Below are 24,509 nucleotides of genomic sequence, written 5' to 3'. Positions count from 1 at the left end.
CGAATCTATCATCATCATCATCAAATTCCTGATATGTACCCTCAAGGGGTGTACAGGATATGATAGTACTTGATAGTACTACATGAAAAATTTACATCATTACTAACTTCCTATCTACAATTTTCCTCCAAATCAGTCTGTTACTTGTCAAGACTCCAACATTATCAGATCTTATATTTCTATCATCTAAGGCACTTTGTACCGTATCAATCCACCTATATCTTGGTCTTCCTCTGGGTCGTTTTCCTGCCAACCTGGCAGAAAACACTTGTTTTGCTAATCTTTCCTTGCCCATTCTGTTTAAGTGACCATACCACCTGAGATTAGCTCTGCTAATGCATTCCTGGATGCTGACAATGTCAAGTTCTTTCCTAATATCCTCGTTTTTAATATAATATTGCCATTGATGCCATCTATTTATGCCTCTAATCTTTCTCAGGACTCTGATATCTGTGGTCTCTAGTCTTTGGTCAAGTGTTTACTTCTAACCCAGCTCTCAGATCCATAAGTTAAAACTAGTTTGAACACTGTCTTGTATACAGCTAATTTAGTGTTGCAACTAATTTCTCTCTTATTCCATACGAATTTATTCAATTGACTTCCTACCATACCAGCTTCGTTGATTCTGTTGTCTATTTCCATATTTAATTTACCATCTTCAGTAAAAAATCGTGCCTAAGTAGCTCGAATCTAACATGTTCTTTATGTATCTTACAAAACACAAGCAACTGGAAATGAATTTCATCACCTCATATGAGGCCACCACCCTGCTTACATGAAGTGAATTGAAAAATTTACATTCTTGGTGTCTAGAACAGGTTTTCTGGACTATGTAAAAAATAAATGAAGAAAATAAAAATCTTTATCCCACCCATATGAACATACTATATGTTTACAGATGCCTTCTGTGGGTGGGACACACACACACACACACACACACACACACACACACACACACACACACACACACACACACAAATCAAGTTTATTTCCTAAAGCATAACTTTTCACTTCTGAAGACCACACTAAGGCTAGGTTATAGGAGAAAGGTGCTCTTTTTTGGTACTGCAAATAACTGCCAACTAATCTTTTATTGTACTTGGATGTTTGGTGACATAAGAAGTCAACCACTAGCTCACCTGATAAAATATTTCTGGTGTGTAGAAAGGGACAGTCCTGGTATGCCATGGCGGTGTAATCATACCATCGCGATATGGAATAGGATTCACACAACGTCCTGTATTATAGTTGCATTCCAAGGTATAACTGATTAAAAAAAAAAAAAAATCAAAGTATGAATATGATATGCTCAATAGTAGTTATAATACTACTAATAATAATAATACACACACACACACACACACACACACCATATTATATAGACACTGTATATATAACATAACATATAAACTCACAGACATTTTTCATTTTCTTCTTCAGATGTTGTATAATATTTTTATTGTAGATATGTACCGATAAAAATTATATATTTATTTATTATTATTAGTTTTTAATCAATCCCATATGAGATTGACTAAATTCATCCATGTGTATGGGTAAGTGGTCAAGATTGTCAAGTTGAATCATACTTGATTCAATCATGAATCAAATATGATATCATGATTATCATGTCAATGATAATCATGATAGCAGATTATCATTGACATGATAATCTGCTATCATGTCAATCATAGCAGGTTGACATGATAATTGTTCAAAAATCATGTCAACCTGCTGATATGATTTTTGAACAATAAATGTTGTAGTTCCTAAGGTTTCACCATCACCAATTTCCTGACATGTATCCTTAAGAGATGTTCGGATACTATGACAGTATTAAATAATTAAGTTTATATCATTATTAATCTCCAATCAAAAATCTTCCTCCAAATTACGCTATTACATATTAACTCCAATACTTGTCATATCTAATATTGCAGTCTTCTAGGGCACTTCTGACTAAATTAATTCACCTAGATCTTGGTCTTTTTTTCTGCCATCTTGGCATCAAATGCCTCTTTTGCTAATCTTTCCTCTACAATTCTGTTTCAGTGGCCATACCTAAGTTTAGCTCTGCTCACACGTTCTTGAATGGTGATAATGTCAAGTTCCTTTCTAATATCTTCATTTTTAATATGATTCTGCTATCAATAATATCTGTTCACCCCCCACCCCCCAATTTTTCTTAGAACTCTCGTATCTGTAGTCTTGGATCAAGTGTTTTATGTCTACCATAACTTCCAGATGCATAACTTAAAACTGGTTTAACACAGTCTTGTATACTGCTAGTTTTTCATTAAATCAATGAAAAACTAGCTATTACATGTTAGTACTAATACCTTCCTGATTTCAATGAAATCAGGAAGCTATTAGTACTAATACATACACACACACACACACACACTGCTTGAAAAGAAGTCAACAGACACCCGATGTAACAAGTCACCTGTTTGTAGAAAGTATGCTCCCAAGTCAGTGCAACTCTGTCCAGGTGAAAAGGCTGCAAGAAAAGTATTGATGGATTTTGAAAGAGGCATTGTGATAGGATGCAATGTTGCAGGCATATCTGTTTGGCAAAATGTTGGCCATCAGGTAAACAATCAGTAATATCATACTGAGATGGAAGTGCAGAGAGTCCACTGCAAGTACTACCTGCAGTGAATGACCCACCACACTCACCGAATGTGACTGTAGGGTGCTACAAAGGATAATACATAAAAACTGCCATTCATCGGCCAACACGTGAATGTGAAATTCCAAACATCGACTGGAACACAAATCTGCACAAAAAAATTCAGAACCAATGCTCACAACATGGGTTTTCATGGTAGTGTGCAATAATGCAAGTCCCACATTACCTGAACCAAAATGGATAGCTGTGTTATCCAGTGACAAATCACACGACACGCTCTACTGAACAGATGGCCATGAACATCTCCTACGATCTTGTAACCCCCCAACTATGAAATTCAGAGATGGTATGCTGTTATAGTTCTGTTTTTCTTGGCTTGGCCTCAGACCTCTGTTTGTGGACAAAGCAATGTTTCCTACTTTGTGATATTTCCATAGAAATGCCATAAAGTAGGAAACATTATGGCATTTCTATGGAAATTACCATTGCCTCTTTGAACAAGACAATGCACTGTGTCATAAGGCTGCTGCTGTAACTTGGTTGTGGCCATGAACATCACTACACTTGAGTGGCCTCCACAGAACCCTAATCTCAGCCCTACTGAACATCTGTGGAATGAACTGGAGCATTGGGTGAGGTTAAGGGACGTCCCCCACAACAGTTCAGAACCAGCAAAAGGAGGGCCTACATCTTAAGGTGGGTGCCATGGCTGTTTATTCTTCACAGTATGGTATTTGTTGACTTCTTTCCAAACAATGTATATATACATATATAGGTGAACCACTACTAATGAAATTTCATGATACGAACAATTTATACTTATGAACACTGCACAGGCTAATAAATTGTGTCCCCCCAATTCATTTAACAAATACAGAACTCTGCACTTATGAACATTTTAAAATGCTTGAAGTTTAATGATACATTAATAAGTTTAACAATATATCTTATGAAAAATAAATAAATAAATTCAACTTGCAAACACATTTCAAGGAATGCATTATGTTCACTCTACTACTAGTATATGAACATACTAGTAGCAGAGTTATGAAGGTAACCTATGTTCTTATATTCTTGTACGTTCTTTCTTGTGGTTATATCAGTTGCCTTAACATCATTTTTGTTCTAGGTGTTTATAAGAACATTCCAGCTCCCCTCATGTGCGTAATCATTTCACCAAAGAGGTATTTTTCATTATGTAGAGGTATTTTTCATTATGTAGAGTTATTTTCATTCCAGTTGTTTCTGATCACACTGTTGTTAAATATACTATGTACACTGTAAATGTGCCTGTACCATATTTAGTGATACAAGAAAACTACTTTTTTTCTTGCATCTGCAGCATGGTACCTGTTAAAGATGGGATTTTTACAGTATAAGGACATTTTTATTGAATTCTTTGAAAAGAATATACATAGTGAGAAAAAAGTTCATCCTTTCTTGGATAAAAATGAATCTTTCTATGTACTGTAAGAAGAGGACTGCATCTAGTGATCTCCAACAAAATACTAGCATATGCATGATAGAACTGATAATGCAGAAGAGTCGCTTACAAAAACTCATGATGAAAATAGAATTTTCAAACAGGTGGATAACTCTGATGATCAGAAATTATTTGTGTACATATTACCATGTAAAAAAAAAAAAAAAAGTTATATACTGACCATCAGTGAATAAAAGAAAATTCTTAGAAAACAAAGTGATATACACTGATTTCCATAAATTAAGGAACAAACAGAAAAATCATGATAACTCAAACACATGTATGATGAATTTTTATGCAATTTTTTGCTTGATGAAAAGCAGTATGATATGAAATGTGAAAGAAGCACCCATGAAAACAGTAAATTAATAGTTTAATTCAGTAACAAATGGATACATGATAAATGGTTAAAAACAAAATAATAAGAAAAAAAAGAGCTCTCTTCCAAATGTCCTCTTCCATACCTGACCCACCCAGGAGTTTACAAAATTCAATGTACCTGTAAACAGAATGCACCATCCCAACCTGAACACAAACGACACATTAAATACCTCCACTATGGCAAAACAGGCCTATCAGGCCATGCACTCGAAACATGCCACAGAATTGACTGGAAAGGCACCAAGTTCCTACACTTCACCAAAACCTGGTTTAAAAGAAAATTCAAAGAAGCTTATGAAATGCTGAAACATTATCCAAACCTGAACAAAAATGATGGATTAATCATTCCAAGAATATGGAGGATCCATCTGCAATCTGTATAGCAACAAGAACAACCTGAAACAGAAGATCTCAATATGAGAGGACTTTGGAAATGTTTAACGTAGTTCTGTTATATTTTGTTTTATTTAAATTTTTAATTTATCTTATTTTATTTATTTCTATTTTATTTTTATTTATTTATTTTTCCACAAGAGATCAGGCTACATTAAATAATTAAAAACGTTTAGATTCATCTTACTTTTGTATAGTGCAGTGTCATATAGCATGTATCTTATACATGAGTATTTTTCCTGATGATGACCTCAATAAAGAGATCGAAACATCGAATGTTACTTTCCTAAAGTTTAAGTAAAGTAATTATTCTAACATGCATGTTGTGTCTCCATAAATTCTTTACTATGAATGCTGACCACCGTGTAACCTTAAAAGGAAGAAAATTCCTATATTTGGTTGGTTATTTAAATCACTAAAAGGTGTAAATATGTGAAATGACATTAATGAGACATTAGCCATGTGAAAACGATTATCAAATATAAGGAAAAGAAAGGAACAAGCATGAATAGAAATACTTTTATGAAAGGCAAATGAATTATTAATAATTTACAGTTGTGGTATTATACGTGTATGTCCCAATAAGTTGCTGGATTGGAGTGAATTACATGTGATCCCATAACCTCTAGATATGCATGTTCACACCTATGATGGGCATAACTGAAAAAAAAAAAAAAGAAAAGAGGAAAGAGACAAATAATGAATAATAAGTAACAAATCACATTAAAAGTGAAGATACACAATTATCAATTTCTTACAGCCATAAATACTAAACAACATAATAAAGCAATTATACAAAAATCAGTTTATCACACTTCTGTGACCAGCCACAGACAGTGAAAACCACTTAATGAAACCACTAAGTGTTTTCACTAAGGTTCATGATTTACTTCAGTTTCATTTCATTCAGTATAGAAATGTATTACTTTTGTTCAGATAAATCACAATCCCACATTTGGATCAAAGACTACTTCTTTACTTATTGTTATATAAAATTACCTATGAATAATCCCTGTCAGAGTATACAGTGCCACTCGACCACTACCTTCTTTACTTTGGCCTTCTTTACCTCCACCCTGATACATATTCTGTGCAGAGAAATTGCAAGCAGAAAAGTCAAAATGAGGACTGTTTAAGGCCATTAATTTCCCTAGTAACATGCATTCAACCTGTAAGCCAAATAAATTAATTTAAGAAAAACAAACTATACAAATAATATATTTGAAATTTATTGTCATGTTCTTGTTTCATATGCATGTATACACATACACACACATCCTTTTCATGTTCTAGATTTAATAACATGGTTTATTAATTACACTGTCCAACACAATTTTTGCTGACTTTTATATGAGACTTGTTTTTTACTAATTTGGGTGCGCTGATTTCAAATATCAAACCCATTTTTCTCTATCACGTCAGGTTTTTCCTCTATGGCATTTTCTTTTTGCTAATTTGTAAGTTTTTGATAGTTTTAAGGAGGCAGTACTATTTAGAGGATCAAAAAAATCGATTTTTTAATATTATTTTCTGAAAGTATGTACTTTTAAAAATCTGTTTCTAACTTTTTATCAAGAAATTCGAAAAATTCCCGAAGATAAAGCCTATTATTCAAAGCGGTGCACAGATCAGAATCGGAGTGCTCGCCGCTCTCGCTTGTTAGTAAACGAATAAATGCGTAAGAACCTGCAATGGCACGTACTGGCACTTTGAATGCGAGAGAGGCCAATAATTAGATACATAACTACTTAACAATATTCATTAAAAATTAGAAGAATATTTATAAAAAAATAACAATTTTACTTACACATGAGTTTCAGGGAATAAATTTTTGTTTGTAGCAATTTCTGCTGTGTGTTGTTTTGGCAATCCCTTTGAATACTCCAACAGTAGTCGGCCATCATGTGAGAATCCCATCTTCCTTGGTACCGATCTTCCATAGTTTTTAAGTCTTGATGAAATCTTTCGCCTTGTTCATCACTTGCAGTACCTAAATTTTCGGGGAATCTATCAAGATGACTGCATAGGAAATGAAGCTTTATGCTCATGTTGCAACCTAGGTGCTGGAAATTTTCAAGCATTGTTTCCACTAGATCTTTGTAATTGCACGCTTTTTTGTTTCCAAGAAAATTATTCGCAACCATCGTAAATGAAGTCCAGGCCTCTTTCTCAATTTCGTTCATAGAGTTGATGAAATTTGGGTCTCTCATTAAAGTTCTAATTTGCAGTCCATCAAATACACCGGCTTTAATTTTTTCATAACTAAGTCGTGGAAATTTTTCACATATGTATTGGAAACATCACCTTGTAAATCTAAAGCTTTAACATACTGCTTCATAAGACCTAGTTTGATGTGTAGAGGTGAAAAAATGATAGCGGTGAGCGCTCCGATTCTGATCTGCGTACCGCTTTGAATAATAGGCTATATCTTCGGGAATTTTTCGAATTTCTTGATAAAAAGTTAGGAACAAATTTTTAAAAGTACATACTTTCAGAAAATAATATTAAAAAATTGATTTTTTTGATCCTCTAAATAGTACTGCCTCCTTAAAACTATCAAAAACTTACAAATTAGCAAAAAGAAAATGCCATGGAGGAAAAACTGACGTGATAGAGAAAAATGGGTTTGATATTTGAAATCAGCGCACCCAAATTAGTAAAAAAAAAACAAGTGTCAGATCATAATCAGCAGAAAAAAAATTTTTTTTGTTGGCCAGTGTTATTGATTTAAAAATTGTTTTTACATATATCAACTCCAAACATGACAGGTCTCAAGATTTATAACATGACAGTGCCATATATGGGCTAATGATTAAAGAGAAGAAATGAATATGTTAATGTTGTTCATAAAGTGCTGGAGGTTATATTCATTGGGGAGAAATGGAATGAGAAAGATCCTTCCAAAAAGAAAGAGGAATACGAAATACAGGAAGAGTACGAAAAGTTGGTTTGGTAAAGTCTGGATTTGTATTGTACATGGATGTTGAACAGCACTTACCCATTTAAACTATACATATTTGGTCGTTTTATAATAGAAATTCAATTTTGTTAATACAGACCATTTTAAAATAAAACTTATATTAAAGCCTACCAGTTATAAAACGACTAAATATGTATAGTTTAAATAGTTTAATGAAACACAAAGTTCGGTGCATGGAAAGAGAAAAATGCAAAAAGGTCAAACTTTTGAACCACCTAACGTTCCTTAAATGTTGCAGGGAATTCTCCATCATTCCAAAGTTCCTCATAGTCAGAGGTCATATCAACTCTATGTCAGCTAAAAAAAAATTATCTACGCACTTCATTGGCGCTTGTAAGGGAAAGGATTCAACACACGAGATACGAACTTAATAAAAGTGATATTAATTGCCGCAAGTTCTTTGATGAAATTTCTAAATATTTTGGATTCAAATTAAGTAGGATAGCCAGTAATCACATTACACATTTACAACAAACACGCATGCATGACAATGAATAAGAACAATAAGTCCTCTCTGTCACGCGAACGTGTAACCTTAGCTACTAGTTGGTTTACAACGTTTTTTATGTTCCTTTCAATTTGCATTTATTAGGCTTCATGTCTTTCTATAAATGCCTTGAAAAAGCCCAACAGTCTGCTGGCAAAACTGGTAGGCTTTAATATAAGTTTTATTTTAAAATGGTCTGTATTAATAAAATTGTATTTCTAGCATTTACCCATGTTCATAACATGATTAGAGGAATGTGCAGGAATGGTAATGATGGCCATTTTAGTGAAGCAAATACATGGAAAAAGTACCTCTATTATAACTTTTATAATAATGCAGAAACAGAACATTTGTGAAAAAGAAACTGGAGGAAGTCAATTTCTCTATTTATTAGGCAAACGGCATTCTTCTGGATACAATCTTGCATTCTGAGGGAAGTTTTGGTGTGCCACCTCAAATATGAGAACAGTATTCTAAGGTTGAGCAGATTTAGGATTTATGAAGTGGAGTAAGCAGAAAAGAAGTAATATTTAGAAGGAAAAAGAATACGAAGCTTTTGTGTTGTGATGTATTTGTGCTAGGATAAGTGTGAAGATAGAGTGGACCTTGGTTGGTGAGTAGAATGTTAACAACCAACAGTGAAAGAGAGTGAAGCATGGTCTTTCTTCTGAGAAAGACAAAATGATTCTGTTTGGTAATATTAAAATACAAATTACCTTCATTCTCACTTGAGAATGGTTAGAAAACCTGAGTCATCTGCAAAGATATGAATAGGAGGAAGCATGCAAATAAAAGCACAAAGCATTGAGGTACTTCAGCTTTAGATGGAAGAATCAGAGAAGAGGTCATTCATTCATTGTGTGTTGTAAAATCTCACATGATAAGTTAATTTAGTTAACTTGTCGAGCTTGGTTTTACAAGGGTGTCAAATCAAAATATTAGAGAAAATACGATGTATTGCTTTTTTTTTTTGTTTAAGATATGAATTAACTACTTTGTATAATGTATTTGATATTACCTATGTAACTATAGTGTTTAAAAACAGAGGAAAGGAATTATGCCTTATTAGTATAGTGAGTCAGCAAAAAAGAAAAGGATATTAAGCTTGCCAAATTAAAGAAGAAATAAGATAAGCATATCGAAAAGGAAAGGTTTGTAACAACTTGCAAACATTTAGACACCTAAAACAAAGACTTTCAAGAAAAGAGAACATGAGTGATGTCATCAAGCTGGGAGGGTGATTGCAGACACTTCGGAGTCAAAACAAAGACTGAGGAGGACTTTTAAGAGGCTGACAAAAAAAAGAGAGAGAGAAAGGAGATGATTAGGAGTTCTTGGCTGGAAGTTTTGTAGCCTGTACTTCTTGACCCTGAGAGTACACTCATGGTTTATCATTGGAGTTTTGTTAACGGTCCTTCTCCCTAAAGTTCTCCAGACAGTTCCCAAGGCACGTCAGCCGATGTATCCTGCAGTACAGCAGGCCGCGCTCCCTACGATCTAAAGTACGATTGACTGGGGTCCAATGGATAAATATCGAAGGCGAGATCATAGTCTACCCAGTTACCTACTAATGTAAACTACAGGCAGTCACCAGCCGAGGAAGAAAGAAAGAAAAGGAAGGATATCGTTTGTTACTCAAGCCAGGACAACTGCAATGATATATAGTGTAAAATCTTGCACGATAAGTTAAATTAGTTAACTTAACAAGCTCAGTTTTACAGGGATTTCAAACACACACATATATATATATATATATAATTTAAAAAATGTGAAATTAAAATAATTTATTTTCTTGTAAGGTACATAAAATAATTCCTGTTGAAAGTTATATGAAAAGACTAAAGAGTGGGGATTAAACAAGATTTGAAAGGTGAATCAGCAAAAGTAAAAGTTCGCAAGGTCTTGTGAAAAAAATTAAGTGCCCACATTAGAGACGTTCGAAGGGAGAATGGCGAAATGACGTCATCATACATCACGGAAACTTCAATACTGAAGTTTCCGTGATTTCCAAGAAACAAAGGATTAGAAGGATATTTAAGGGGACTGAGAGGAGACAGAGGCTCTCTCTTTTTGCTTGTCCTTTACCCTGCTTGGAGGATCCAGTTCCAAAGGTGAGAAGACAAGGCCATACCTGTGGGGTTCCTGCTTCGATGCGCAGAAGGATGAGAAGGCAACTACCCGAGGACGTGACGGAGAGATCGGCAGTTAATTCCTAGCAACCTGATGAAAGATCGTAGTGGTTGTATCAACAGGATATCTCCCCGATATCATCGGACTTTTTCCAAGACGAGACCCACCACATGGATGCGATTTCTCCCCAATAAAGACCAACTGACTGACCAGCGAAGGTAGAAACAGCTGAGGTTGTATGAAGTTCGAAGAAAGGATATTATCCGCAACCCTAGCTTAGAGCACCGTAACTGTCCATGGAGCGCCCAAGTGACTATTGTTCCCTGAAGTAAAGGAAAGAGGCAAGAATCCGGACTGGATTATTGTTCATGTGACTGGACTGTGAATGTAAAAGGTACTGTGAGTAGGCTTGCTTTGTTAATGGTTTTTTTTTTTTATATATAAGATTAGCATTAGCATGAGTGATATTTGTGCTTACAGAAAGGAGTTGGTGTGAATTTGAATTTAGAGCTGTAGATATGCAAGAGAAAAATGTTACGATTATATACAAAGAATGGAAGGAACTAAATTAGATTAGAAATAAGGGAACAACTGCTCCTATATTGCAAATTTGTTAAATAACATCCTAAAGTTACATGAGAGCTATGTGTTTAACTATTAAATGTATGTTAAGTTGATTCAGTATAGTTTGGTGATGAGAAGTAGTTTCCTCCTCATGAATGTATTACTTGTAACCGCTTACTAGTTAGCAATAACTTGTTTTTATTTGATTAATAACCTTGCCGGATTTTTTGCCAATGCACTGTCTCAAAATAATTGTGAACTTGTGTGCAAATTGATAGAGAATCACCATGACATGCTGCATGAGTAAATGTAATTTAGCTGTAATTTTGCCTATGTTCCCCTTGCTAAAATTCTCAGACTATATTAATTCAATTAGATTGGAGCAGTTGAAATTAAACAAATTTGTCTAGTTGAGAAGTATGAGAATTTTGGCGAACTGCAAATCGGACACAATAGTAACTTTAAGGCCTGCTTTGTATGCAGTGGGAACTAGGGACAGAGTTAAGAAAGGACAAAAGAGGGTCAAATGTAAGGTAGGATTAGTTAAAGTAAAGTAATAAGGAGTCATGTTAGTAGCCCGTATTAATTTTTCAAAGGCTCATTCAAGGTCTATTTGAGAGTAATTATATTAGAATGATTGACCCTATGCTTACAATCCAAGTATACAAAACTGAAAATAACAATAACACTCGAGAGATTATAACAATAGCATGCTGAAACGTCCAAGTTAAAGAAAGAAATATCCAGATTAAGGCAAAGATACGAGATGTTCTGATCAGAACTTTATTTGTAGTAAAGGACTGTTTATATAGAAAAAACTGTGAGTAACCACATCTTATCGATGTTCTTGGATTGTAAATATGTATAACTGTATATATATGTGCTAAGCAAGATTCTGTCCTAGTTTTGTAAAATACTGAGAGTGTGTGAGAGTTACGTGTATGCAGAAATGTATAATAGTATGTGTTTTATTGTGCAATGTATTTTCTGAAGTTAGTTAAGCTGGGAGAAACAGATATTTCCCATTACTTGTCTAGTATGTAATTGCAATTTTCTTGTTAGAATAAATGCTTTGTTGAACAACAGTCTGATCTGATCATTGCCAATGCACTATCTTAAAAAATTTACGAACCTGTGTGTTAATTAGATATTGCCACGACTTGAGGTATGGAGAAGAGAAATTTGACTAGATATTGCCTTTAATCCATTTTTCAATTCCTCACTCTATTGTTCAGTCTGACCAGCGCAGTCATAAATCAAATAAATTTGTCAGACTGAAGAGTATGAGAAATTGAATAAACCGCAATCGTATAGCCAGCGATAACTATATTTAGAGTCTGCTGCACATGCGATAGGAACAAAGGGTAAAAGTAGGAAGATAGGTTGGGACGCAGATTAAGATAGAGCGAAATCACATCGTAGTGCAGGTAAGCTTTGTGAGACAGCACAGTCGATTCAGCATAGAGCAGAGGTCGGCAACACAGTGCCTGCTTTGGAGCTCGCAGCGGTAATTTTGCAGCGTAGATCGCACTATATCTGAGCGATAGATTCATTACTAGTATGTGCTAAAAAGGAAAAAAAACAAAGAAAAAACACTGCAAATATAATACATGATGGTACAAATTAAGTGAATACTGAATCCAACATTATTTCATAGCTGAATATAGAACCTGTAAGAGTTTCATGCCGAATATATAGAAACTAAAAGTTTTGGCGGATGCAAGCATAAGTAGTGTCTTATAGGCAACTCGTAGTAAAGGTGGAGCATGTTCAAGACCTCTTTCCTTAGTATTTTCCATAAATGTAAAGCACATCTTGCAGAGGTCAGCAACCTTTTTTAATATGAAGAGCGCAATATAAAATTTGAAAATTACGAAGGGCTCATGAAACAGGCATTATTTTCTCTCATTTCAGGCTTAGAAATTCTATATTTAGTTGTTTTTAAGGAAAATTAGATTTCAAATTTTAACATTATTTTATTTACCTCGCTTTTACATATTTTTGTCACATATGAATGAATATAAAATACCATAAAAAATAAAAATAAAAAATGAATACAAAAAGAATATTCATGTTAACAATTAGCATGTATCTGTCAGATCAGATGTGAGCACCTTGCTTTATCAATCATAATGGCAAATGTATTTTTTTATTATGCAATAATAGTGTGACTATTTCTAAAAAAAGTAATACAGAAAGACATTTCAAAACAATTCATGCCAATTGTAATTTTAAGTTTAATTATTTAAATCAGGAGGAGTCGACAATACAGCGCCAGCGAGCGTCATGGCGCCCTTCATATGAAAAAGGTTGCCGACCACTGGTATACAGGACTAAATATAAGATAAGCAAGATTTTCTTTAGCCAGTGAAGTTCTAAAGAAATAATAATAATAAATTTAAGACAAACATTAAATAAGAAGAAAAAAAAAAATTTTACCGTGTCATCCACCATGACACAGTGAATGACCAGAGAGGAAACTGGCAATCCACTCACAAAAGGCAAGAGGAAATCATAAGTGTCAGTTTGGCAAAGAAGAATGTGATGCTATAAATCAAATGCTTTGGAAATATCAACAGTGACCACATGAGTTTCTCTACATCTTTCCATGGCACGTGTCCACAAGTGGGGAGGTAAATTTGGTGGTATTGGTGGTATTGTCTGCTGCAGAATGAAAAATGGTGGACTCCATATTGGTGTTCGCTAAGTAACTGAACTGATGATCTTCTCCATCATTTTTGAGAACACTGAAATGAGGAAAATGGGAACAATATTTTGATACCTGATTTTCATCTCTAAGGCTAAATAGTATATATTGTAGAAGACCAGCTTTTCTTCATCATCATGTTTGTCAAGGATTTAGGCCGAGTGGCCTATTCCGGCCTTAGAAGTCATCGTTGAATCTGTTAAGAGGACGTCCTGGTTTTCTTTTCCCTAGTAGTTCGTAATTTAAGGCTTGTTTTGGCATTTTAAGCCAACAGAAAAAGGTAATCAAAATGAATCTATGGAAAACCAGTTTTTCTTAATCCTTGTAAATAATCAGAAAATCCTAATTCCAAGAAATTATATTTCTTTCTTCTGTTTCCTATTTCATGGCTTCTCTCTTACCATTCAATACTAATGCTCTTGCACACACAGCAACCTTCTTCCAGCAAGACATCACACAACATCAATAAATCAGACTGCCAGTCACATAAACAACAGTCTTAATAAAAATAAAATAAAATGGCTCACAGACATCTACAGTTACTGATTAAGTATAAAATCTTCATCAGGAAACAATAAATACACCATCCATAATTTCTAAACGAGGAAGAGTGATTCAGTCAAACACCCAAGTATGTATAATAAATTTATAGTTCCTTTGTTTTTCATAATACTGTCATATTTCTCTTTTGTTGGTCATTTGTTCTAAGGCATTCATATATATATATATATATATATATATATATCAGGAGCATATATTCAAAGTATGTTAGGTGTGTGGTTAATGCTTCATGAAGAAGACACTTTTCGACATGTAAACATAGCATTATATTCACATTAATAGCGTGGATATGCAGTCAAAAATACGGACACTTTTGATCTCTTTGAACAGATGTACAGATGGTGTAGTGGGTCAAATTCTTAGCGTTTCAGTGGTTTTAAACCACCCAGAAAGTGAGGTAGAGTATGCACTGAGATAATAGCACCCAGAAATTAGTGGCTGTGATTGGTTATTGTGTCAACCAATCCAATTGAATGTTGTCATTTGTCATGAGTTGCTGCTTTTGTTTTCTGAGTTTCTTCTGTTTTGCATGTGTGAAGTGTGAACCGATGTGTTTAAGACTGACACAGACAAGTTTTAAACATATAATTTTCTATAAATAATAACATTTTTGTCCATATTTACAATGGGAAATAGTGTTGACTATCTACTGAATGTCTCATTTTCTGCCAGAGCTTTTGCAGATTGCATGATTGCAATCGAAGGAGGTAAGCCTCGTCCTCCTCTTCCAAATTACACCTTTGAGTAATTCAAATATACCAACTAAATATAGCATTTGATTGGTGTGTTTGGATGATGCATAGGTAAACAATTAAAAATTTTAAGTAAAACTAAATAAACCAATAAATAATTCTTTAAGTAAATGAAGTCAATAATGGATATTTATTTATTGGAGAAGTAGACCTTGTGTAAAAATTAGGGGACACTACTGGTATAAAGGATGAAATAAAAACCAAAATAACCTCCAAAAATCTTAAACTAACTGCATGTGGAGTTACAATTTTTAATGATCTCAAACAAGCACAAGTTCAATAGTACAGAACCCAAAATGGGAATTTCGAAACAAAATAAAATAGAGATTTACCCCTCCCCATAACAGCTAGATGGGAGAGGGGGAAGCAGTGGAGATTCACAAAACAGAATGGAAATGTTGAAAATTTATATCCAGCAGAACTGCAATATTTTCCCAACTCATAAGCTCAAAAATAGCATGTTATGTGAGGTTTATTGAAAATCTCTAACTGTGATAGAATGAAACTGTGCTATTATAAGTATCCCACTGCAGAAGTGCCATGTTATTGGGGTTACCTGCATGTGTGTGTGCGTGTAAAGAAATTTAACAACTGGAAGTCAAGAGATACCAAAATAGAGAAAACTGTTTATTATTTGAACATACAACTAGTTTTGTCTTCTTACAAGACTTCATCAAGTGCATAATGAAAAGAGAAATACAAAAATAGAAGTTACAAGAGAACAACAGCTATAAATTAACTTGCAAATGTATTGCTGACATTTGAAGGTGGTCATGACCTCGTGTACAATATGCTAAAGTTAGTATTAAGATGGACTGGAACGAGGACAATTTCTGTTGATTCCACAATTCTTCTCTCCAGTTCATTATAGCATCTAAAAAGTTTTCTGATTTGTTCCAGATCACTGGATGAATGACAGTATCTTCATCTTTAGGGCGAGCAAAGCTAAGAACATGATGTCTCTCACATGTTCTTCCATATGCAACTCAATGGATTTAGATGAATATTTTTAGTTGCTACAATGAACTGGAGAGAAGAATTGTGGAATCAACAGAAATTGTCCTCGTTCTGATCCATCTTAATACTAACCTTAGCTGTAACTGATCTGACTATCACTCTTATCTATCCAGCTTTGGCATACTTGATCAAGCCTGCATGAATGTGCCCTTTGTAATGTATATTTTTGTATTTTTCTTTTAGTGTTATGCACCCAATGAAGTATTCTAAAAAGATGAAATTAGTTGTACATTCAAATAATAGTTTTTTCTATTTTGGTATCTTTTGACTTTCAGTTATTAAATTTCTTTAATCATGCCATATAGCCAAGTAAATCCATTGCATCAAATGTGACACACACACAGATATGGAGCTAAGTGCAACTATACTGATAAGTTACTTATATCTTAAAATTTGGTTTCAAAAACTTTACATTGTAAATGAATAGGAAGAAAAATTCCACAAAGCACAATTTTAAAACAAATTTCTCTTTTAACAGCTTTAATACATTTTAGAGATAACATATAAAAATAAATCTGATAATAAATATTTGAATAATTCAGATTATTTTACAGGTTCCTTCAAGTCTATGTGGAATTTGAACCCAAGTCTTTTCAACTAAAGGTAAATGTTAAAGCATCTTCATGATTTTAAATGCTGGATTCTGCAAAGACATTTCACAGGATGCCAAATGGAACTCGGTTAGTAAACTGGAACAAATAAGATGAGTATGGATATGAAACTGGTGATATGGATGCAAGGGTGGCTGATGGACAGACACCAAAAAGTAGTATATGGAAGAGCATAGAAAGCAGGAAACTAGTGGTGTACTGCAAGGATGGGCCTACTGCTGTTTAATTTGTATATATGTGATACAGAAAAGGATCTGAAGGGAGATATTCAGTTGTTTGCTGATATTGCAAAGTTAAGTAGAGTAATAGTTATCAAGGTAATGTAGAGAGCTTTGCAAGATAATTTAAATAGGTTTATATTATTGGCAAAACATAATGGATATCAATTTAATGTAGAAAAGTGTCAAGTTATGACACTTTGAGGGAACTATACTTAAAGAAATTGATGAAGCCTGGGGTTTTGGGGGATAGTAATAGGCAGAGAACTGGAATTTAGAGGACATATTGCTAATTTTCCTAGGTGGTGGCATATATAGCTACCCCTAAACAGCGGTAAGGCTAAATACTATCTACATTGCTAAAGTAAGTCAGGGTAGTTCATAGGATTACTTGGTTGTTGAAGAATACACTAACAAGCAGAGATAAGGGAGTTATTTATGCTTCTATATAAAGCCTTGATACAACTACATCTGGATTAATATCCTCAGGTCTGGTCGCCTGGATGTCTTGTGGATTAAGAAGTGGTGGAGAGGATCGAGAGGCAAGTGACCAAGATGGTTAGTGGTTTGTGGAATGCTCCCTGTCAAGGATAGAGTAAGGATTTTTGGATTGCAAACCGTTGGTTCACAGGCAAAAAGAGGGGGGGGGGGAGGTGTGATAGAAATATTTAAGTTTCTTAAAGCTTTTTATAATACAGAGGAAACATTTCAGCACTTGGCTAGAGGAGACAGGACAAGAGGTCATCCCCGGAAATTGGGTAACAGTGTTGTAATCAAAGGTGTGAGGACTAGATTTTTTTTGTTTGAAGAGTGGTGAATGAATGGAATGAGGTACCAGTGCAATAATAATATCCACTGAAGGCAACATCAATACTTCATTTACTATCACATCCAGAGACATTATTACCAAGTCAAGTATTCACATCCTTTTCATTGTCCCTATCACATACTGTGTTAGGTAATAGTCCCTAGACAACTCAAGGAACTTACTTTTCCTACTTCCATATGCTCATTCCAATCAAGTTCACCATAATTACAATCAGCCATTTTAATTACGCTCCATTTATTTGCTAATCTTATTTATTTAGCCATATGACAGAACCTCACTCAACATTTCCAAGCCTGTAACAACAGCTCATCAAATACTCCATGTTGACCTCAATGAGAAGGCCTTTATCTGTATTGTCTTTTTGGATCCCACCATGACAGGATACACACTCATTTTGATTTCAATCAGACTATTATTAGTAATGGCCGGTTAGTATTACTATCGAGGACTAAGAACATGAAACCAGCAAATTATTTCTGTTAACTGCATGCATGGGAAGACAGACCCTTCTAGTTTCAGAGACCAGCTAACTCACCTTCACATATAGCTGAAAAGCTCTTATAAAGTTTGCTCCTATCCTAGACAGGATTTAAATCAAAGGACAAATGTTGCATCATCCACATAACTGCAATGTGAAATTGTATCCCTTAACACATTCATGCTAGAGTATGTCTCGTGTTGTGTATCGCAAAGTACATTTCTATATACTTTGAAATACACACTACAATATCCCATAAAAATAAATAAATAAAAGTAAAATGAAAATGTTATTTCTTCATCAAAAATTAAGCCTAGCAATACAGTTGACTTTAACCTATAAGGAATGTGTATGGATCCCAGTAACAGTTTGCTATAGTGAGTTTTCTTTAGAATAATACTATATGCCTATGGAGCTTTCAGCAAGAATTTTTTTTTTTTGGCAGTTTGTGGTAATTAATGGTGTTTGCTGTAGTGAAAGTTCACTATGTTATGTCTAGCACATATTGAATGGTAGAGTTGATATGTTCTCTTCAACTAAAATGCTATGAATTTAAATCCTACCATGGAAGTTTGTGAATGTTTTTAGGTGTTAAATGAATTATAAAAAAATCATAAATAAAAAAGCTACTTCAGGTCTCCAATAAGCAGAGTTTCTGGATAATCTTGCTGTTAGCCAGCCTAGTTACTAATACACTACAGATTCAAAAATTCTCTTGTGGGTGGGATTCGCATTAAAAATAAATAAATTTAAGCTGGCATATAAATTGTAAGAAATCTAAAAGAGGAACTTTGATAATTAACCTTATACACTGAAAAGAAACGAAATGCATAAGTGAAGTATAATTCTCAATTTATTCCTATTTTTCATTTGCTAACAATCATTAATAATACCTTCTTTTCTGGTTCAACAAAATAGTTTCCATAGAGAAAGCAACCACGTTTGGAAGCATGGCCATGCAGATCCACATAAAATGCAATGCCACTTTGCTCTGCTGTCATGAGTGGGATATCTACTTTCTTCTCTTGACCAAGATGTCTGGATTTTAATGATGGTAGTATCACAGATAATGAAGCAGATACTTCTTCATCAGCATCACTAGCTTCTACCTCACTATTTGTCTTTGATCCATTATGATGGAAAGATGGTACTGAAAGCTAAAAAGAAGCTGATTATTCTTATATGCTAATAAAAATTAAGTATACATTTCTTTGTAAACTAAAAGAAAACCATAATTATATTGAGTGACAGAGTCAAATCAATGCATTATTTCAATCTGAATATGGAGTATTTATAAAAACACTTGTAGTATATAACTGCTGTAGGAAAAAATCAAAGAGAAAGATGATTAATAAATGCAAGAACAATTAAAGACTAAGTTAAGGGGATAAAAATCCCTTATTGTTTTTCAGCCAGAAGCAAAACTACGATCTGAACGTTTCATGCCGACGAACTGTCGGCGGATCCAAGCGTAAGTGACCACTTGGTAGTGCCACACCACGGCAACTCGTTGCAAAGGTGGAGCAAGTTCCCTCACTATTCTTGATATTTTCTCATAATGTAAAAACACACAGCTCCAAGGAGATGTAGTACTGTTTTACATTATGAGGAGAGGTCACTACCCAGACCGGTTTCAACCTTTTTTGAGGTCTCATCAGTGAGTAGCTAGACCTAGAATATCAGAGTTTAAGTGAAAAGAACTTACATACTTTTGCTATACGATTGCCCGAAAGGTGTGTCACTATATTATGTTATAACATATTATAACTAAGAAGTTTTAATTAAGAAGAAAAGCCGTTTTGGCTTTTCTTCGTAATTAAAGACTAAGTTGAAGGTTTTTTCACTTGGTTATACTATAAATTAAAGATGGTGAGAATATAATTTCTCAGCATCTTTAATTTATAATTAAAGACTAAATGTTATCTATTCATGTCTTTGCATCTGCAAAAGCAAGTTTTGTTCACTACTGATATACTAAACAACATGTTTTTTGAGCCTACTTTTATCCTACTTATCTCTGGATTTGTTCATGCCAGTGCTAATACTATTTGTGCTAGTGCCATTTAATGCTATTTGTAACAACATTTTTTTTTTCCCCAATCAATCCCACATCTGAGAGGTTGCAAAATGTATAGCACATCAGCACCATATGTGTAAAGAAGATTAAGGAGAAAACAGGATACTGATGATTGTTTCTTGAACAACTTTGCCAGGCTGGTTGACCAAGTGGTTAGCATATCCACTCTCCAACCAACTGGTCCAGGTTCAAATCCCACTGTGGGCATCTTTGTGACTGTCTTTATTGGGAGAAGATGAATTTCAACACCTGGTGAGAGACCATTCCCACTCATTGAACTCTAAAAAATAAATAAAAATAAAATAATATATATTTTTTTTAAATCCTTACCCACCTATGATATACACATGTACTGTAGTTTTATAAAAAAATCTTTCCTGTGTGGGAGCTACAACATTGCAGATTATGGTATGGAGAACACAGCATGAGAAAGGCTGTTTCAACAAACAGAAGTAGAAAGAATGAAAGAAGAGGGTGAAAATTTGGTTTAGTAGGTGTGAAGCTAGATAGTGAATGGACCAACAGCTGCTTGTGAAGCCCTAAAAGAAAGTGAAGGAATGATGGTGGCCAATTCAGCAGAGCAATGCCTGTAAAAATACCTATAGCTGTCACAGGTATACACATCAATATATTTTGATAAACACAGAACAGGTACCACCACTTACCCATCAGCTATATAAAAATATAGTACATTTAATGTAACTTTTATTTTTCAGTTAATCACATGATTTCATTTTGATGTGGATAAAATGATTCTGACAAAAAAAATTAATTAAAAAAAGCCCTTAATAGCCTTAGAAGAAAACAACAAAGATAGTGACACCTACTCATGATAAAGGTTGTAATTAACCTCTTCTCTACAAACCTTAAGGATGAAGCTGGATTTAACTCTCAAGCAAGTGAAATTATGCAAATGCATCAAGAAAAACTCTCGACAAGACTACAAACACAATCATCTGTTCAGCATTCACAGCTCTAGGATGATAAAAGAATCATATAAAATATCAGCTGATAAAGAAAATACTATATTGATACCAAATTCAGCAAATGCAATCAAAAATGTGCATAGCTATGAAATCGTCCACATATCAAATCACAGATAGAGATACAGTCCTTATTAACAGATAGAAGAAAATTTGCCACATCATCTAATTCCCCAATGAATATATGAAAAAACATCCTCCACTTGGCATTTAAAGCATTCCACAGTCTTCTGAAAATTATGGATACAACTTCTACATGGCATGCTAAAGTTACTGATCAACCATTAAAACTATTTGCCTGACCTCTGGTGCTTAAAAAAAAATCTCACTACATCAAAGTAACAAAGTTAAATTAAGCTGGAGAGTAACATGTACATACAGAAAATAATAGATAAATAAATAAACAGAAAATAAAATTACTTATATAAGTATACATATAAATTGCAACTGGTATAGATAGTGGCCAATAAAAAATAAAAAATTGCTTCGAGTCCTAAAGTCAGAGTTTGCTGGAAGCTAAGTATGATTAATGTGTGCCATCCAAATTCTTGGGATTTTTAAGCCCCCGTTATTATTAACATTAGGGTGGTTAATCAAAATTTCACAGGCTTCTTTAAATTTCCACCATAGCAAGTTTTTGTATGATACAAAGAACAAGTACTTTTCCAATCAATTCGATGTAGGGTGTTAAGAGCATGATCTCAGAGGCCTGCTTCACCAAAATTATTATATTTAATGTGTCATTTGTAGCAGCTTGTTTCTTTGTATATATACATATACTCCAGAATATGACCTTAATACGAAGGTCGAAACGTCAAGTGTATATTTTGGTTTATATTAAACTAAAGTTTTACTCCAACATGGTAGTTGTATCCTAATGCATTCCACAGTCTTATAAATTGGTTTATTACAACCAAATGGAAAGATTCATCTCTGTCAAAATTACTGTATAAATCAGTTCTTATTTATCATGTGATAACTCACAATTTGTGATTCAAGAATGCACTATGTTGTTATAATCTGTCATTCTAAATGGACTAATATCTCCTGAAAGGAGAAATAATGACAATGATACTAGTAATAAAAATAAAGTATTATATGTCAGTGTATAAACACTGTATTATATCAACCAGTGAAAACCTTCAACTAACGTCACCATCTAATAATGATGTTCTGAGATTTTAGAACAGAAGATCCGAAGTATGAAATAATCAAACAGCTGCTTTTGTTTAAAGTGTTTGCCTTGGTTGGTTGATTAATGGTTTGGATGCCAAATGATCTACTGAAAAGGCATTGAGATTTACAGTTTTCCCCATGTCTAGTTTTATGTAGTTTTATTTGGAAACCATGCTCTAGAGACCAAACATGGAACTTTTGCAAGCCTGAGTACAGCACAGGCCTCAAATGAATGAGGTTTTGATATCCATGAAGTGATGAAGAGATAACTATGTAGCAGTTGCAAAAACGTACAGCAAAAAAAAAACATATGCCCAGTGAAAAAAAGTTTGATAAATAACAATTAATTACACAAACATACATTTCCGTTTAAGTAGCTTAATATTTTAATATCTTTTCAAAGAAAGTGCTAAGGTCCTTCTTCACCATTTATACTCCATCTCAATGATGGACAGTCTACATCCAAATTTTGGGAAGCTTAACAATAACTGCATTACCTAATTTTTTTAACACGTTTCTCTCTCTCTCTCTCTCTCACACTTTGTTTTTAAATTATTCACTTTCTACTAACACTGATGATGGTTTATGATACTTAAACCAAAACATCTGTGACATTAATTATAAATTTATTAAAACTTTATTAAACTTTTTTTTTTACTTTACTTTTATTTTACTGTTTCATCAAACATTTGTGTGTGGTGTATCAAATTTTTTTCAGCACTTGAAAACTAATACTCTAGCCAATAAGAACATGAATAATAAAGTGCCATGGGAAAACCACAGACTAAATAATCAATAACTTATCAAATCACACTACACAGTGACAAAAATTAATGTTCTAATCTCAATGTTGAATTGTGTACTAATTCTTTTAAAAAATACTAATTAAAAAACATACTAATGAGTTTAAACCATGGTTTGATGAGCTTTATGTGTAATGGTATATTGCATCTTGAAATGAGCCTTTTGGCCTCATGGAAGTAAATGTTAATAATAATAATTTTATATATTCTAAAACATGAAGAGGGGTATTAAAACATGACCAACTATGGTGGTTAATTTTATCACTCAACACCAATTATTTTTCTGAGTACATCAAAAATCATAAAAATAAGCATTTTGAGAAGGAAATACAAGTTGCTACACAGAGCAGCTAGAAACTAACACTATGGATAGTGTTATTACAGAATAGCTTATAAAATGCTCAAACAAATCATTGAACAAACTTTTAATTAAAAAAAAATGTCCTTTACTATCTATAATGTGGAATTTTTATAATATAATATGGAAGGTACTTTGGTACCATAATTTGTTCCCTCTTTCATCATCATCATCATAAAGCTAATTACAGATATAGACTATAATAAATTTAGTTTAGTTTAATCCTTTATCCAAGTGTGAGCAAACAAAGTTTGCACCTGAAAGTATCTTCAGGACTGGGATAAGGTGGTACAACACCAGGGCAACTCGTTGCAAAGGTGGAGCAAGCTACCAACAACTCCTGTCTCAGTATCTCCTATAATGCAAAACACATCTCCTTGCAGATATGTCTAATGTTATGCATTAATGTGGAATTTTTATAATATAATATGGAAGGTACTTTGGTACCATAATTTGTTCCCTCTTTCATCATCATCATCATAAAGCTAATTACAGATATAGACTATAATAAATTTAGTTTAATCCTTTATCCAAGTGTGAGCAAACAAAGTTTGCGCCTGAAAGTATCTTCAGGACTGGGATAAGGTGGTACAACACCAGGGCAACTCGTTGCAAAGGTGGAGCAAGCTACCAACAACTCCTGTCTCAGTATCTCCTATAATGCAAAACACATCTCCTTGTGGATATGTCTAATGTTATGCATTAAGGGAAGGGCCACTACCCAGACTAGTTTCGACTTTTATTGAGGTCTCTTCAGTGGGAGCCAGGCCCAATTGAGATATTGAGATACCTTTCTCTAAATCCAGAGTTATTTATTAAAAAAGGGTGGCACACCATTTGGCAATTCTTATAGGTAGAGATGACCTGCTAATGCTTCTGCCTGGTATCT

The 24,509-nt window shown here is 33.8% G+C and overlaps 1 protein-coding gene across 1 annotated transcript in view; it reads right to left on the bottom strand.

Annotated features, from left to right (window-relative positions):
• The window catches only part of LOC150101026 (cytosolic carboxypeptidase-like protein 5), a 207,338-nt gene that overhangs the window by 90,856 nt on the left and 91,973 nt on the right, over window positions 1–24,509 (bottom strand). The window contains exons 7-9 of the mRNA XM_090401454.1: window positions 19,117–19,380; window positions 5,889–6,058; window positions 1,140–1,266 (exon numbers count right to left, since the gene is read on the bottom strand). Of these exons, the coding sequence (XP_090257580.1) occupies window positions 1,140–1,266; window positions 5,889–6,058; window positions 19,117–19,380 (561 nt within the window). The remainder of the gene's footprint in view (window positions 1–1,139; window positions 1,267–5,888; window positions 6,059–19,116; window positions 19,381–24,509) is intronic.

The sequence above is a fragment of the Typopeltis vanoorti genome, chromosome 12 (genome assembly GCF_054136105.1).
Source record: "Typopeltis vanoorti isolate ZY-2024b chromosome 12, IOZ_Tvanoo_1.0, whole genome shotgun sequence".
NCBI lineage: Eukaryota > Metazoa > Arthropoda > Arachnida > Uropygi > Thelyphonidae > Typopeltis > Typopeltis vanoorti.
The sequence above is the reverse complement of the archived record's forward strand: the minus strand, read 5'-3'. Positions and strand labels throughout refer to the sequence as shown.